Below are 17,769 nucleotides of genomic sequence, written 5' to 3'. Positions count from 1 at the left end.
TTAACAAAGCCCAAAAATCACCGCCATCTTTCTCACGGACCACTGACCGTCCCCCGTTCTCGCTGACCGCTGACCGTAAAAACTTAGAGGTAAAATTTCCCATGCTACAACTTGAACACTTCAAAAGTAATGCCTTCCCCATAAATATTTTATCCTCCTCTCCCAATGACTGTTCCCGTGAAACATCAATTTCCTTATAACCCTCTTCCAAAGCGCTTGGCCGTTCCATAACATTTAAAATATCCCCTAAAATTCGATTTTCTCCACTTCCTCATGAAATAATACTTTCCATGGATCCCTGACCTGACCTTCCCATAACATTTGAGATATCCTGCAAACTTCCCTGTGAAACAATATTATTTTCCCTGTATCCCTTCCCCAAGCTACATGATTCTCCCATAACAATGGAAATGTCGCTTATTCCTCTCAATATGTCCTCAGCAACAAAATTTGAAGTTTCCCAATCCCTTTCTTCCGAGACACTTGATGTCCTATCCCTCCCTACTGAAACACCTGATGCCCTGTCCTTCTCTTCTGAAACACTTGATACCCTATCCCTCCCTATTGAAACATTTGACCCCCTGTCCCTCCCTACTGAAATACTCGATGCCCTTTCCCTCTCTTCTGAAACACTTGTTGCCCTATCCCTCCCTGCTGAAACATTTGACCCCCCGTCCCCCCTACTGAAACACTTGATGCCCTGTCCCTCCCTTCCGAAACATTTGACTCTCCCTCCATATTTGGCACATGCCCTGATTAATGTCATTACGTACATGTGTACCTGCAAACCCTCCCTTCATTAGATCAGCCATAAACTTAAAAAATGCTTTCTGGTTTTCAATAATTGTCTAGTTTTTCATGTATAGAAACATCTCTCTTTTTGAGAAGGTCATCGAGGAAGCTCAACTGGTCCTGATATAAACGTCTTGGCTTTGGAGGCAGCTTTGGCGTTGAAGATGCAAGCATTTCTGGTGAGGCGGGAGGTGCAGACTCTTGAGGTTCATCCTATAAAAGACAAATAAAAAAGGAAATAACAAGTACAGGGAAAAAGAAACCTGTCTGGCTATTAATCACAGGGTCAATGTTTTTATTTAAAAGGTTAGAAAAAATAAGTGATCAAGATAAGTAACCACTTAAGATTGTTGGATTTAACATCTGACGTCTCAACTTGCTTAATTATCAATGTTTACTATGACTAGTTACCTTTTTAATAATAATAATAATAATAATAATAATAATAATAATAATAATAATAATAATAAAGTTTTTTTGGGCTCATTTAAAAAATCAATGCGCTCACATTACGTTCAGCATCCTTTTTCCCACTCACATTCTCGTTTGTCTTTTCAGAAGTGTTTGTAAGCCTTTCCGACTGTTCTACATTAGCGGGTTCTTCTGTCAGAAGTACCTGACATTCATCCTATCAAAATCAATACAATAGAACTATAAGAAAAAAAGGAGCGGGAAGCTTCTCTAAAACTGAACATTTCAAATTTTATACCACATGTAAGTGCTGCCACAAAATGTTTGTAATCTCAATAGAAGATACAATATATACATTTCATTGTGGATCTTAGTGGAGCAATACGAAACCATCCAAGCATTGACATCTTGACTTGCTTAATTATCAATTTCCAATTGCGATGGCCCTCTCGTGTGAGTCTTGGTATCCATGCTAATCTCAGCGCTTTGATCATTGTTTCTATATCCGTCATACGCAGCCCGCCCTTCTCGTAATCCTGATATAGTCCTTCCCTTCTTATTTTGTCCCTTTTATTTTTCCAGATGAATCTAAAGAGCCTACCTTTAACGTTACTTATAATATCCTTTGGAACATTGATTTTTGAAGCTGAATATATGAGATGATACTCCAAGCACCTTGATTATCATCACTTTCCCAAATAATGTGAGATCTCTTGACTTCCATATATCCAAGTTTGTTTGCATTTGATCTATTTTAAGGTTGAAATTCATTTTATTATTTCCTGTCTCATCATAGGAGAAATAAATACCTAGAATTCTGGTTAGACTACTGACCCATTTTAAATGTAACGGTTTGTTTTTATTGCCTGACCACCCAGTTTCCTAAGCTGTCACCAAAGTTTTAAAGTTTTAGAACATGATGTACGCATGACCATTCTAAAGTGTCAAAAGCTTTCTGAAAGTCTAAGGATAGCAATATACCAGAGCAGTTTAGTTTCCTCGTCTGCTCCATAACATCAGCACTAAGCCTAATGTTTTCACCAACATATCTGCCTTTCACAAAACCTGTCTGATCCAGATGGATCAATGATGGTAATATTGGTTCAATCCGTTTAGCTATTGCTTTGGATGCAATTTTACAGTCAACATTTAAGAGAGTTATTGGTCTCCAATTCTTCAGTTGTAATAGCGATGGTTCTTCTTTTGGTATTAGGGTTATTATACCTCTATGCTGTAAGATTGATAACTGTCCATTTTCATACATAGCATTAAGACTCTGCCAAGTCATTTCCAATTAGGTCAAAAAACTTTAAGTAAAACTCAACAGTATAGTAACAATAGAATGTTTAAACATGAGCAAAACATTTTTTCTATAGCAACATAGTGAAACTAGAACAATACATTTTTCAAATGGACTAGAAGAAAAACCCAAGTTGTGTTTCTTAAAGCCAACACGCATAAGATTGGCTTCTTAGAAAATACATGTACCATGGTACCTAGAAATGCTATAGTGCAGTACTTAAACTGCGCCACTTGGAACAAAGTTAACAAAAACGAAATGTCAATTGAGAACAAAGAAATGTCACCTTTTTTGTAAACGAGCCGATAACATTCAAGAATACAAACAAGAGTTCTACATTCAAAAACTTTGAAAGCCAACAGAGGCTCATGCTTCAGACCTCTCAGGAAACTTTTTTATGACAAATTACCTTTGATCTTCAATTTTGAGCGGTTTTCAACAATTTCAATTTGGCTGTCCCAAAATGTGTTGACAAGCTAAATATTTCAAATTCCTGGAGGCCAATTTGCATATTTTTCTACCATATTTGCATGCATCAAATCAGTAAAAATATTGGCTCAAAAATGATCAAATTTTTACATCTAAAACGTTGTTCTATGTATTTACTTTAAAAAATAATTTTATTCAGCCAGAATGAAAGTAGTCCCTGAAATTTGATATTTAAATGGGTGTGGTCGAAACCCTCTTGTTTTGATCATTGCAAAATAACTCAAAGAATATTCCTTTAATGTTAGAAAGGTTTGGCCAATTTATGCACGAAGTTGAAAACTAAAATTCTGTGTGAGTACGTCAAAGAAAAGGAAAACGGGAAAAATTATGTCTAGAAATATGTTTTCACACCCTTATAAAAATGGCAATGCTTCTGCAGGTCTTGTATTCAAAGGCATTTGATGTACTCGCACAAAAAAAGTCCATTTACATACGTAGTCTTTGTCTGCCAAGTTTTAAGTCGTAGCGATTAACCTACAAAAAGAAAATGAAATGAACAATCTCCCACATTTATTTGTACCATTTATTTAGACACAAAATCAAACTTTAATTTGAAAATTACCAGTCGGAAAGCTCTCCTTTCATTGTTTTCCTCAGCAGCCATCTTCTAAATGCCTACAATAATAGTTTCCAGTGGAATATCTTCTAAAACGGCCCTGTTTTGGGCCCTTTTTTCCTTGTACGGGGTGCTATTTTCCCCACAAAACCAATCAGAAAAAGCGATTACAAACAATAACACCTTTGCATAGCAACGGCACCTGCAACGGCATCCAACTGTTAGTGTTGACAGCGTGAATGCGAGAATTGACATTCGAAGCAAGCGAAAGATAGGACGCGCGAGAGAATATAACGAAAAAAAAAAATGAAAGAAAAAAAGAAGTAGTCGGCGTGATGCCGCCAAGAAAGCAACAGAAAGAAACTAGCGAGAAAGCGGCAAAGGGTAATGCGATTCGTGGTTCTGGAACACAATCAAGAATTGCGCTAGATTTGGATAAGTTGAGGGAAGCTGGCTGGATGATAAAACAGGAGGAGAGGGAGTCGTCCTCAGGAGTTAAGGTCTACCTACGCTACACAAACCCTGGTGGAAAGACACTAAAAAGTGCGAAAGATGTAGAACGGCAACTGAGAGATGAAGGGGTCTTGGAGACCTTTCAAACAACTAAAACCATTGTCAACGCCAAACAAGAGCAGAAATCAATGACCGATTCTTCCCACGATGACTCTGACTACGAACCATTGCTAAAGGAACTTCGCGAGGAAAGCAATAGTGAGTGGTGAGACTTCTGCTTGTATCTTGATTTGTAGCTTACAACAAACCGTCTGAATTTCATAACTTTTTTCATTGAAGATTGATGGTTCGATTAGTTGTCTTGTCTAGCTTTGAGATTTTCTCACGTTTCTGTGATCTGTAATTACAATGACTCTGCCAAACCGCTGTTACTTACAATTGCTGTTATCTTTTAGCATCCGTATCCCAGAAGGACTGTTTGTGGCCACGACACCAAGGATTATTTCTTTTGTCCGTGAGTTCAATGCCTATTTTAAATGCCCTTCAAAGGAAGGAAGATGTAGAGGTAAATTTTACTTGTGTGTGTGCATGGGGTTATGCATGCAGTCAGGTGCAATAATGGTTTTGGAAATATATAGCCCTGTAAATATTTTTTTTGGGTTGCTGATAAGCATTGTGCTCCATTTCAATGATTGAAAAATTATTTCACTCTCCATCAAACAATTATATCTGTAAAGTTGTCTCTGCAATGGTTATATTTTTTTGCAAAAGGGGAAATGATAGTTGTATTTAATTTGGCAATTTTTAATAAAAAAGAAAAAAATTTTGGCGTTACAGTCCTATCACTTCATGTAGTGGATGAATTCAATTATTTTTGTTTCCAAATTTAAAACAATCTGCTGCAAAACCAAAACAGATATATTTGTGTGACATAAAAAACAAATACAGTAACAGTTATGTAGTCTTCATGCTCTCAACTTATATGTTGTTAATCTATAACAGAACTATGGCGAAACTTTCCCTTAGGCAAACTTGTACTTGTGGCCTCTGAGAAGAAAGGTCTGGGAGGATCGATGAAATTTTTGTTCCGTTGCAATGGTTGCTGGAAAGAAGAAATAAAATTACCCAGACTGCCATTGCTGATGGGACAGCTCAACCACCACCAGTCCCGGAGGAAGTTGCTGCACCCGAAGGAGCTGAAGTGGAAGTGGGTGGGAAATCATGCAAGTGGTGTGGAAGTAGAACCCACTCGAGGAGAAGCCACAAAGACTGTCCAACAAATAAAAATAAAAACTAAATTTTAAGAAACTTAGGTTGTTTACTTGGGGTCACAAAGAAATTGTGTGATTATCAATGATATTACCCTCCTGGTACCTAGTAAGGAAAGCTTCATGTAAGGTGTCATGTATGACAAACCTCAGTGAAACTTTATGTCATATGAATAATAATTTGCCATATGCAAAGTACTTACCAGAACAGTTAAGCATTTTCTCATCCAAATACAGCGTTGTGTTATATTTTAGTACAAAATTTAAGTTGCTAGTGGATCCTAGTACATAATAATCACTACCACTAAAAAGAAATTGAAAAGTAGTAGATTCTATTATCTTAATTTTGAATTTTCCTATTCATTGGAAAATTTTGTAGAGCAGTTTTCATGTGACTGCGGAAAGTATTTTTGCAATTTCTTTGAACTTGAAAATGTTTAGGCCTCTTTGAATGGCTAGAAAGCCTTGCATTAATCAACTGATCAAATTAAAAATAAAGTCCAATCATGGGTTCCATTTATTACTCAGTGTTGATTACTTGTATTAACTTCCTTTTTGTGAGGATGATTATATTTTTATAGGTTGGATGACAGGTTAAGTTTTACAGAGAAGTAAATTTTTCAAAGAGTAGGCCAGAAAATTGGATGTGCAAGTTTTTACCTAGTGATACTTTGAATATATAGCTTGTCATGTAAGTCCTCAAAATTTTCATCTTCATTTTCCACCTTTTTCTTGGGGGTGAGGTTTAGGGTATCAAAATGAAGCATAGGTACCTAGGGAAGATTTTGCATGGGTGGGTGTGATTATTCTTAGGGGCTTGGGGGTATGGTCCCCTGGGTCCCTGGAAACTTTGAAAAATCAAGCTTTTGAGTGCTCATTACCTACATTCTCCATGTATTATATCCCCACTCCATGGTTGAGAATTTTTGTGGCTCATGGGAGTGCAATACATCCATCGAAAGTGTTCACTATGGTACTGGAGCATGTGACTAGTAAACATGGCATTAAATTGAAAGAAACACCAGAGGTCCAATTTGCTCCTAAGGAATTGATGCTGTCTATATGGGTGAATGGAACTATTTGTGCATGATTTTAAACATAGTCATTTTGTTTCACATCATTTTATTACAAATAAAAGAATTCTTTGAAATTACAATCATAAAAAAAATTCTTCTCCTGGGCTAGACCTATGCACCTAGGCATCTCCGGGCCATCTTGCATCCCGCAAGTCTATCAAAGTCACCCTGTAAACCTAAAGGCAAGATAAAAGCAAAGAAATTACATTTTGCTCAAAGGGAACCATTAATTTAAGAAAAATTGGTGTGGATATAACAAGACAAAAAAAAAAACTCACCGCTGACGTCTGGGGATTTGGGTAATCCCGCAGTGATGCATTTATGATGGTCCAGATTGCCTAAAAGAGGCAATCCGGATACACGTAAGTCGGGAGGGCTTTCCCCCGAAACCGGCTTAGGCCAATTTTGTTTCCAAACTGTTGAGGAAAAAAAACCTTTTCACAAACATGTTTTGTGAACCTCGTCACACGAGGCAAAGCACCAAAATGATGGGAAAAATGAAACGGTTTTCAAGTAAACTATAGGCTACTCAGATACCCGGTCAGCAAAATAGAATGACACAAGTCAACATAAAAGTCGATATAAAACCGCATACAAACACTAAGAAACGGGGCAAGCGCAAACAACAAAGAAAAATCTATACATTTTAATGTTTCTCAGTGTTAAGCAATTATATTTGTCCGTTGCTAGTGAAAACTTGGCTCCATCAAGACCATAAACCACATACAAAACTGCCACGTGGAAGATTGAAATCATACATTACCTTCAAATACGCACCAAACAAAGGCAGAAATGGCATTAAAGAGGTAAACATGGCATCAAAGGTCCTCGTGAATATCATAGGGCAAAAGTCACTGAGTTACTTACCCACAATATGCCGAATACTTGGCGAAAAAACGCCTTCTTGCCTGCTCCGCAGTCTTGTCCAGTCTCTGGTGAAAACCGCGAAGAAACCTCACCAGGCCAGGAGGAGTTCCCTGAAATCTGGACGACAGAAAAGCCGTTGTAAATCTCTTAACAAGTTCAGAAAAGCAAGAAAATTCAGTACATGAAACGATTTATCTACCCGTTCTCTCTGAGAGTACAGTCGAGCGCATTTACTGCTTCCTCGGCTGCCATCACGATCAAAGAGGGTGTCACATTTCAGATTACCAGGGTTTATTGCGTTGAGCTGTCAACAAGACCATCCTTTGGGAGATCCACAGCAGGACATTTTTTCGTATTTTTACCACGAAAACCTACATAGAAACGAAACTTCGCATGCCAATATCTCAGACGGGTTTGGTTTTTCCGACCTAAAACTTAGCGTACGTTTGTGTTTTAAAATTATTTTCCAGTGGACAAAAAATTTTGGCAAAACAAAAATGTCACTTTAGCCTCCAGGAATACCTTAAGACCAATTAACGTTTTGATTACGTTTGGTTAATTTTGATCCAGATGGCCCTATTCAAGTAGTTGCACTGTAAAATATCTTTTAGACGTCTAATGGCTAGTTTTTACGAGAATGCATTGACAATGTCAATAGCACACGCCCTCATTGCTGTTTCATACTTAAAACAGTCCTTGAGGATGTTCTGAAGGGAAGCAGCCATTGTGGTTGGTAGGGACTCTGAGTGAGGACATTCTTTTTCATGACAGCAATTATTGCCTTAATATCGCTATCTGAACCATCACTTTCTGTTCCAGCAACTGCTTTCTTATCTTCCAACAGATGTTCCCAGCAGTCCTTCTCTGTGAAAAGTTCAGCTAACATGCATGCTAATGACCAGACATCTGAATGGACAGTGGCTTTCTTTCTCTCAAGCAGACATTCAGGAGCCTTATAGGAGGGAGTTCCTGGGATTCCTGTGCTAGTGGTCTGACTGAGGGACTGCACAGTTTATCTTTTCCTTTTCCACTACAGGCAACTGAGTGATGTTCTCGTTAGCAGTTGTGTCGGCAGCAGAGAAGCTTGGAGATCCCAAATCACTCAAATTGGAAACCAAAACTGGCTCTGATGTCTTCTTGTGTTCCCCACTGTGCACCTCCACTTTATAGCTACCAGGTGAAGAAACCGGCAAACAGCAATTTTTGTTTCCCTCTTTTATCTTGATTCCATAACAGTACCAGGCGTACCATGCATTTGGTGACATGTAGCACAATGATACAACTCCCAGTGTCAGCTGGTTTCCATCATAGCCTCAGACCTCGTATGGAGGGTGTAGGATAAGGCTACTAGGTTGGGCATCAGCCTGTGAAAAGACTATCTTGGACTCGTTTCCCTCTTCCAAAGTTGGTTTGTCACTCCTTTCGAAAAAGCATTTTTCACCACGGTGAAGCCACATTCCAATGGGTCAAAATCTGTCAATGCCACTTGAATTGAAAAATCATTACAAGAATAAAGGTCGTAGCAATCTGCTCTTGAAAATGACAGGTTTCACTATCACATCAGAATATGAAGACACTGCCACTGCTTCATCTTGGGAATCGCCGATCTGTGGCCTTTCTGCTCTGTTTCCTGTGGGTGCTGACATCAAGTAAACATGAAACCTGCTTGCATAAAGGCCCTGGGATTTTAGATACTCTTGAAAAGTACATGTTTTTCTATCGGTGTCAGTAAATGCTCTTATCCTTTCCTGTGCGTAGTTACCTAAATTGAAATACATCATCTACGGCACCAAACTTTGACACTTCTTCAGGGAGATTAACTTCATGCCTTTTGCTGTGAGAAAATCCACTGAGATCTCATTGTCATCACTGTTGGTGAACTCACGAACACCTCCACCATCTTTCAGTCTTACTTGTTTATACTGAAAGTTGTCGGAGGATCGGTGAAGCCATTCGATAAACGTCTTACGTTGCTTCACTGTTTTCTTTGCCACTTGGACACAGGCCACGTGAGATTTCTGTTTCCCATCCTTGCTTCCACTTTTTCTGATCTTGTCCACCAGATTCCTAATCCTTTTCTCTCTTTGAACTGAATAGAAAATATGTATCAACGTTATATTGGATACAGTTGGTGTTGGTTTTTTCCATTGAAAGAAAATGTGACAAACTAGAAGAAGTTAATAACTAGTCAAAGCTGTACTAAGTGACCACCTCAGAAATTGGAAAAAGTGATCGTAATCATGATTAGAGCTGGTCGCCTACAAGAATGAGCTCTCGTAAGCAACCGCATGGTTAAAACAATAGAGGGTACCCATTTTTACTCCTGGGTGGAGAAAGGCACTCTGAGAGTTAAGTGTCTTGCCCAAGAAAACAACACAGTGTCCCCAGTCAGGGCTCGAACCCAGACCGCTTGATCCATGGACGAGTGCACTAACCATGAGGCCGCTGCGCCTCCACACATTGACATACATTGACAAACCTTTGGATATCTCTGCTCCTTTGTTTTCAGATAACATTAAGGCTTTTATCTTTGCTATCTGGCCAATGGCTAGTCCCATACTTTCAATTTTTGAATCTGAAATCATTTTTACAGTCTGCATACTGTAAACCTGTCAAAAATAATTCAGACATAGGTTAATCATGGAACATAGCCGAAAATAGACTGTTTACCATATTTTCTACACAGCAATACTCCATCATACAGCTGAGTATCTTGTGATAATGGTTCTTGCAGTTCTCTTTTTTAATGCCCCTGTTTTTCCCTCTGCCCCTGTGATTGAAGTATGCCATTGATGGAGAGGCTTATTTTAACCTTTTCTGAAATTTTTGATCTTAAAAACATAAAACAATTTCACCTAGTTGTAGAAAAGCCTACTGGCATTTTGATATTTTCGTGGCATTTGGGTCTCCTGCAAGTAGCAGTTTTTCAGTTACCTTATGCAGCTCAAATATTGCCTTCAATTCCTTCAAGTTGGAGTTTTCCTCCAAAAAAAGAGCAAGCTGTAAGACAAAATGGGGGCTGTCATTACACATCTTTTGTCATCCAACACTAGTAAGCGTAGAAAATAAAGTGCTGAAAAATTTGGCTTTCATAGCGATTTAGACACATGGGAACTGCTTAAATTTAGAAATCACAATGCTAACATTCACAAGTATCCTTTACCATATATAGTATTGTAACGCATGCAAAAAAATATTTCACGAGTTAAATTGTAAGACGTTCTCATAGCATTCAAAACTATAAACATTTGTGGAGCAGATCCAAGGCCAATAAGGACAAATGTAAATGAATAAAGAGATTTGGAAATACTACATCCCTTCAAATGTTTGAGAACGATCAATGAATTAATGAAAAACCTGTGTTTTCACTCATTCCATATATAGCCGAATATATCAGTAATACAGCGATCAGTGTAAAATGCAGACTAGGGTAAAATCTAGAGTGCAGACTTTTAAAGTAATGTCATACTCTCATTTCAACGAAAAGCTCGTGTTTGAAACATCAGTTGTTGAATCTCTTCAACTCAGTGAATTCTGTGCAGCTCTGCAAGTGCATAAAATGCAGATGACTACTTACATGTTCATCCATCTTCACCGCTCACACCACGTAACAACACGCTTTGTGTAACATTTTAGAGCATGACAAATTGGAAGACCGGTATGTAAAGTCTGAAGTCCCTCCTTGGCTTTTGTAGGATTAATTTCCTAAATTTCCACTTGATAAAATACTTCTGGGACTAAAAGTGACATTGCAAGTAATGGTTAAGTCGCTAAGATAATCGTTTTGAGGGGAAGAGCCAAGAATACAGTAAACAAGTTATCATATTTCACAGACAACAATTCATCCCAATGCCTCTGGACACACTCCCAAGACTCACTCTATTTCTTTGTTTGTTATCACTGATACTTCCTACTTGATAATCTTGGTGTGAAAGAGCAAGTGATGGCCATGTTGTTTGAAAGGTCCGTGCAGTGCTAATGCTAATCTAGTGCAGTGCTTATATTTTATTGCGAGAATATAATAGTTCACAATAGAGGACCACAGATATGTGCGTCTATGCCGCCATTGTGATGCTCAGTACTCAATGAGTGCAAATGATACTTTTTAAGTAAATCCAGAAGAAGATCACCAAACATCAACAGCTTGACTGAAGATCAAGAATTATGCTTAACATTAGCTCAATCGCTACCTCATACTCAATGAGTATAAATTACACTCTTTAAGTAAAACACGTAGATAGAGAATCACACTTAACATTAAATCAGTCGCTATCTTGTACTCAATGAGTACAAATTATACTCTGTGGCCACTTCTTTTTCCTGATCTGAGCACTGGTCAGTGTTGGATGGCAACACTCATGAAAGTGGGTGTAGCCATTCCACTTGTGTTTGTTTGTCACATGAAACAGGACTCACTTCCACTTTTCTTTCAGCACTTCAGCATTGCTATCACATGTTGCAAACACCACCACATGTGGTTCGAGACTGTACGGATCCATGGTAGGAGATCTTCACAGCCTGTCACTTTAGCCTTCTTAGAAAGTTTTTTATCACCCTCTTTGACAAATGCCAAACATCATATTGGTGGTCGATTTCACCATGGTCCTTTTTCATGGAACTTGGGATGGAAGTATGGCAGTCTGGCAATTCTCTTGATGGTGACTTCTTCTCTGGCAAGGTCTCGAATGCACCTCTCGAACCCTTCCTTTTCCATCACATTAGACAAAGTTACCTCTGTTACCTGTACAACATTGAGTGCTGCCACCTTTCCTTATCTGTCATCATAGTGTATGTGCAATATTTGTCATTGTGACCTGGACTGTCACACCATCTATTCCCCATCAAATTGACTGGCTCATCGCTTTTAACTTCAGCTAATACTGAACTTCTTTCCTCTTTCCAGGCTTTGTTTACCATAGGAAACAAATACTTGTTTTTTATATTGTAAAATGTGGTATGGTTGAAGAACTTCAAATTCGGAAAGGATGGAAAACTGGGCAATATGAGAAAATGTATTGCCACTAAACAGAATGGCAGCTGAGGAGAGTAAATTACCTGCTGCAATATTTTTTATCAGTGGCTGTGAATTCCAGCAAGTCAGATGGTTATTGACACACAGCATTTTCACTGAAAACATATTGCCACTAGTTGTTTTGGTGGATTCAAAAATGGTTCCACCACATTTTGAACAGAATTTCAGAAGTAATCTTAGGCATGACTCAAAAACAAGGAATTTTCACTCAAGGTGTTCCTCTGAATCTAACTTGTAATCTGTCATCTGAAGATGAAGCTACATTATCAGTCATTTCACACTTGTATTCTTCATCATCATCATCATCCAGAACCAAGGGAGATGATGGTGGATCAATTGGGGACTCCTCATCTGATGTATAGACTTGTTCAAACAGGGTAAGTTTCTTTGGTTTACTGTCAGTGTTAATATTTTCAGATTGTTGTGTCTTTTTGTCAAATTTATCAAAATCGTCAGGTCAAAAGCGAAGGTAAATTCCCACAGATATTTTTTCCTTTTCATCTTTTACGTGGCTTCTGTGACCAGAAGGGCCAGGGTTAGTGCGATCAGGAGATTCCCTGATTATCTCAACCTCTGTCCCAGCATCAGTAATAGTCTTGACTGGCTGTGGCACTGGTGTTAAAACTACTGGATCAGTTTGTGTGTACTCAGAACGAGTGATCACAAACCTTGCTCCCACCTAACTCTGAATACTCGCATCTTGCAAAGAAACACTTAAATTCCCTGGGCTGGTTGCCATTCAACTGGCTGACTCAGTTGGTTCTTCAATAATGATGCAAGCTCCTTCTGTTGGAGTGCTTTTTGGCACAGCTTGAAAAATTTTAAGAACAAGAATTTGACTTGTAAAATGCATACCAACGTACTCACTGACTTAGAATTTATTTAGTCGGAGCTATCAAATTAATACAACCAGTGCTTTGTATCACAGCTCGAAAAATTCTAAGAAGAAGAAAATGCCACCTAGCAATCGAATTAATACAACTAGTGTAAATACACTACATAACACTTCACCGTTAATTGATCGACTGATTAGGATAGTGCCATTTGAGGAAATAAAGGAGACAAAAGACTACTAGACAAGAATTTAAGTTCAGGAAATTGTATTAATTTTGAGAAAAAATATAAGTCTGAGTTCGATATTCGACACTCACCTCTTGTCGTAATTCTTCTGCTTGCTGCCAGCTCTCATGATTCTTGCTACTTATTATAGGTTTCTTCGGTTTAGGCCCGAAAGAAAACACCAAGGGTATCACATCACGTGTAAGATGTCTTTTGACCTCAAGCTCAGACATTAACTGTGCTTTCAAGTCCATTTCAAAGCAGTCATCTGTAAAATGTTTACTGCAGACATGACAGTTTTGTAATGGAGGAAGATTACCCCTTCTGATCCTCGCTAACCAGGCTTTTTGTAATCCTTTATCCTTGGGAATGCAAAGGTAACTTATGTTAGACATCTTCGACGAATGGTTAATACAACCAGGCATGCAGCAGTGGACCATTATCACTATTCCACAGCGAGATTATATAGAAACAAAACTACATAATATTTCATGAGCTGAGCAACTGAAGTTTTGCGACTGAAAAGCCCGCGAACCTTGCACAATTGTGTTTCACGCTATGACGTCAGTCGACGTTCCGCTGACCGTTTCACCTACCACATTCCATAATCAAGATAGTGGGTCATTCTTGAAACTTTGGATCAATTTTTTAATGAAAATATTTCACATGGGTAAGATTTATGCCAACCAAAATAATCATTTGCTATGGATTTCATCAAAGCCGTGTCACAAACTGCTCCAAAATTTTGCAAAAGAAAGCTTATTTATCTCCATTGCTTTGATCTTGGAGCACAGGAAGGTGTTCAGTTTGAACAATTCCCTGTGTTCAAGTGAAATTAGTTCTTGGCCACGTCAGTTTCCCCGAGAAAATTGCCAAGTGAAGGATGTGCGGCTTTCTATTTCAGGAGGAAGTGATAAATCGTCTAAAGAATTGCCCATCTCCAGTCCTTTTGGAAGTGATAAACAGTTGTAATATCAAGGTAAGCTTCTCAGCAATTCATTTCTTGGTTTTTGCTTTGGCATTTAATTGTAGCTTTATAGTTTATTCAACATTATTGAAGTTAGCGAGGCCCATTTCCATTGTTTGTTTTCAAACAGTTCGTGATCGAAATAATTTGTTACTTCTCTTGTAGATATCGATTGGACTGAACTGTCCGAGGAAAAATTGTCAGACTTGCTTAACAGTTGTATTATTAGGCTGAGCCTCTCAACATTCATTGCTCTGTTTAGTTTGTGTTTGAACAATTCATGATCTTGAAATTTCCATAACCCTAGCCTTGTATTCGATTGATCAAATAGTCAATGGCCAACATTGCCAGTCCATTTTGTTTTCTAATAGCACTATAATTTCTTTCTCTTGATTATTGCGAACTTTACCAAATTTTTTTTGGAGTAATTTGAAGTTAAAATTTCACAGTTTCTGACTGCCATGTGCTCCATTTATCCAATCATAAAAAATGAGGCTTTGTCTTGATTTGTCTTTGTTATGAGAAACATCTCATTTGCATTTTAATGTTGTTGTCTTTGTTGATTCAAGTAGATATTACCTAAAAAAAGTTAATTTTGATAGGTATTGTTTATCTTTCCTCTTTGATGTACAGGCAAACAACAGAACATCTGTGGTTGTGGAATGTCAAGTGGTCCCCAATTCCTATGTGGTGAAAGTTCCACCCAAGTTGGGTCACAAGGAGGAGGATCCACTGCCACACACCTGGGCTGGAAGTGGTGGTGTGTAACTGTACTTGGTAGAGATACCCATCCTCTGGAAATGTGATAGTTAATGGAATGGATTCAGCAACACAAGAATCCAGTCAGTCAAGCACTGATACAACTGATCTGTCTGAGGAAGAGGAAGGCAGTGACACTCTACATGATCAACTTGGTGGTGAAACTCAGATTGATGAGGAAACAGCACAATTTGCTGAGTACTTTGCATTGAAAGGAAGCAGCTACCACAAGGACTGCCAGAAAACTCTGTGCAAGTGTAAGCAACTTCAATTGCAAAATGACGACATAAATTTACAGGTGACCGTGGAGCTTACCAACATCAGGGATAAGAATGCAGTTATAGTGGAGGCATACATAGACAATGACTGGTACCGTATTGGTTACATCCCCAAAGAGAAGTCGAGGAAAGTTGTTGCAATTAAGAACAATGAAATTCAGAAGGTGGAATTCAAGTTCATTGGATTTGTGTTTATTCCAGATTTGAATGACTGGCTATACCACCCTTAAATGCTAATTTCAAAAATTGGTCATTGACTTTCTACAGATTCCAATTACAAATACAATGACCATATCGATTAGATTTTCCACTTTAACCATGTACAGTAATGATCTGCTCAGCTTCATCCTTGTATAACCAGTTTTGGAGTATAATTCAACTATATGCAAATTATTCTGAAAGGTTTCATGAGTAGTGGTAGTTCACCTTTCCTTGTTCAAATTTTATGGAAAGTCAGGATTCAATCAACTCAAATCCATGAACTTTGATTACTGAGTTTTGTATTACATTCTTTATTTGGGGGCTGTTGTTATCCAGGTTTAAAAGAAAGTTAAAACCTCATTAAATTCCCCCTCTCACAACCCAAACCCTGACTATGGACATGCAAACTTGTAATGTTATTCCACAAATGGATTTCCAAAGCAGCTGTTGAAATCAGTGCTGTTGAAAACAGGTTTGCATTCATGAGTGTTTGGGTAAATTTTGCACACCTTGATTGTTGGAAAGGCCTGTCTTATTCCATGAATTTTAATTTCAGCAGGAGTATAAAGAAATTTGCAGTTATGACAGATTATGGGTAATAATGTCAAGTACCGCATTAGTACTGATTATGGGTAATATTGTCAAGTACTGAATTAGTTTTTGGCTTCAGTGGTATTTAGATGTAGTAGTTTAGTCAAGTAATCAAGTAGCTTGACACTTCTGCTGTTGTTGTTACAAACTTATCCACATAAATGATTACTTTGTACATTTCCAAGAGAGTGGGTCTGAAAATAGGACAGCTAATCACTGAAGATGTAGCTGTTAATATTGATATATAAATGGGTGTTAAACCTTCATATGTGTTAACTTGGCACCTGTGGTAATTTTTAATAAGTAGGCTTTCATTAGATAACAATAAATTATCCTTTGTTTTATTTCCTCTTCATGTGATTTTGCTTGACACACTGAAGAGTACATGGTGGTCAAGTAGCATTTATAGGACAGGTAACTAAATTTTTGCATCCTACAATAAAATAAAGCTTCATTATTTTGTCAAGTACTGAATTAGTTTTTGGCTTCAATGGTATTTTGATTTTTAGAGGTTTGGGATAAAAGATTGCATTGTCATCACAAATGCATTGTAAATATTATAATCATTCATTTTCTTCCTTGATGGAAAACAGAAAACCAGAGGGGGGAGAAACTCCTGACCTAGGGTGGTGATGCTGTTGCCTAACTGTATGATCATTCCTTGCTGGTAGGAATGCTCTACCGGAGACAAAGTGTGCCACACTTTCCCTTTGTGTGGGGCCCATCTTCTTCACTGCCTTCATCACCTTGTTCATTGTCCACCTGACCAGGGATGACATCAAATGAATGAAGATTTCCTTTTTTGAATCTGTCATTCTCTGTCCAGTAATAGAATGGCAGGGTTTTGCAACTCGGGCGCTTGGAATTCTCCCTTAATGAAATAATAGTATATTGGATTTACAATTGGCAATTTTAAAAAGCTTAGAAGTAAATATCCGTACTCTTGTTTTTTTTCTGTACAAGACTTTCAAGTAAACTTGTCATGTGGCATACATCCTCCATGGTGCACTGCAGGTCCATCAGTGCCACAATTTTATTTTTGAGCTTGTCTCATTATTTCTTTTCAAAGTTCACATACATAATGTTATTAACAAAGTTGATTTAATACTGTACCTCACAAGTTTGGGCCAACCATCTTTGAACTCTTTCTGTGTGAAAATGTTTTCCAAACAGCTATGTGCCACACCGAAAAAGCATGAGTATGACTAACCGTTGTGTGTGGAAGTCGTGGGTCATGGATGTGGGTGTGGGTAAAAGTTGTGGGTATCAAAAAAATTCCCCAAAATTTAAAAAAAAAATACAAAATAACCAGTTGCCTATATCCGCATTTGCAATTTGCATTTTAATGATGATGGAAAAAAATGCATTGTATGACGGGACAAAAAGAAACATTGATACGAGCAAAAAACATCACAGTCCATGGCACGCAAACTTTGTTTGCTCATCCCTCCTTAAGAGTCTACGGTCTACATGTTTGACCACAATATTATGCGGAGGTTGTCAAAACTTTTCAGAAAATTTCAAGCCACAGCTGTAACACTTTTTGAGTTAAGAAGGCAATTCGATCAGTTTGTATCTATAAGGAGAATGATGAGAATGCTAACTTCCCTGCATAGTTCTCTGAGACACATACAGGGTGCCAAATCCATAATGTGGATTGGTTCCTGCTG

General features: G+C 38.0%; 1 protein-coding gene and 3 pseudogenes across 1 annotated transcript; 2 read left to right on the top strand and 2 right to left on the bottom strand.

Annotated features, from left to right (window-relative positions):
• The first annotated feature begins 2,403 nt into the window (after positions 1-2,403).
• LOC149110562 (uncharacterized) lies at positions 2,404-4,285 on the top strand. Its single transcript, XM_089292626.1, has one exon. The coding sequence runs from the start codon at positions 3,884-3,886 to the stop codon at positions 4,268-4,270; it is 387 nt and encodes a 128-aa protein (XP_089148752.1). The 5' UTR covers positions 2,404-3,883; the 3' UTR covers positions 4,271-4,285.
• A 7,207-nt stretch (positions 4,286-11,492) lies between these two features.
• LOC149110561 (uncharacterized) lies at positions 11,493-12,699 on the bottom strand (annotated as a pseudogene).
• Positions 12,700-13,923: 1,224 nt separating this feature from the next.
• Positions 13,924-15,845, top strand: LOC110047337 (uncharacterized; annotated as a pseudogene).
• Positions 15,846-16,662: 817 nt separating this feature from the next.
• The window catches only part of LOC149110556 (uncharacterized), a 71,438-nt pseudogene continuing 70,331 nt past the window's right edge, over positions 16,663-17,769 (bottom strand).

Source organism: Orbicella faveolata, unplaced genomic scaffold (assembly GCF_042242905.1).
Source record: "Orbicella faveolata isolate gen_17 unplaced genomic scaffold, um_ofav_v1 contig_24, whole genome shotgun sequence".
NCBI classification, from domain to species: domain Eukaryota; kingdom Metazoa; phylum Cnidaria; class Anthozoa; order Scleractinia; family Merulinidae; genus Orbicella; species Orbicella faveolata.
The sequence above is the reverse complement of the archived record's forward strand: the minus strand, read 5'-3'. Positions and strand labels throughout refer to the sequence as shown.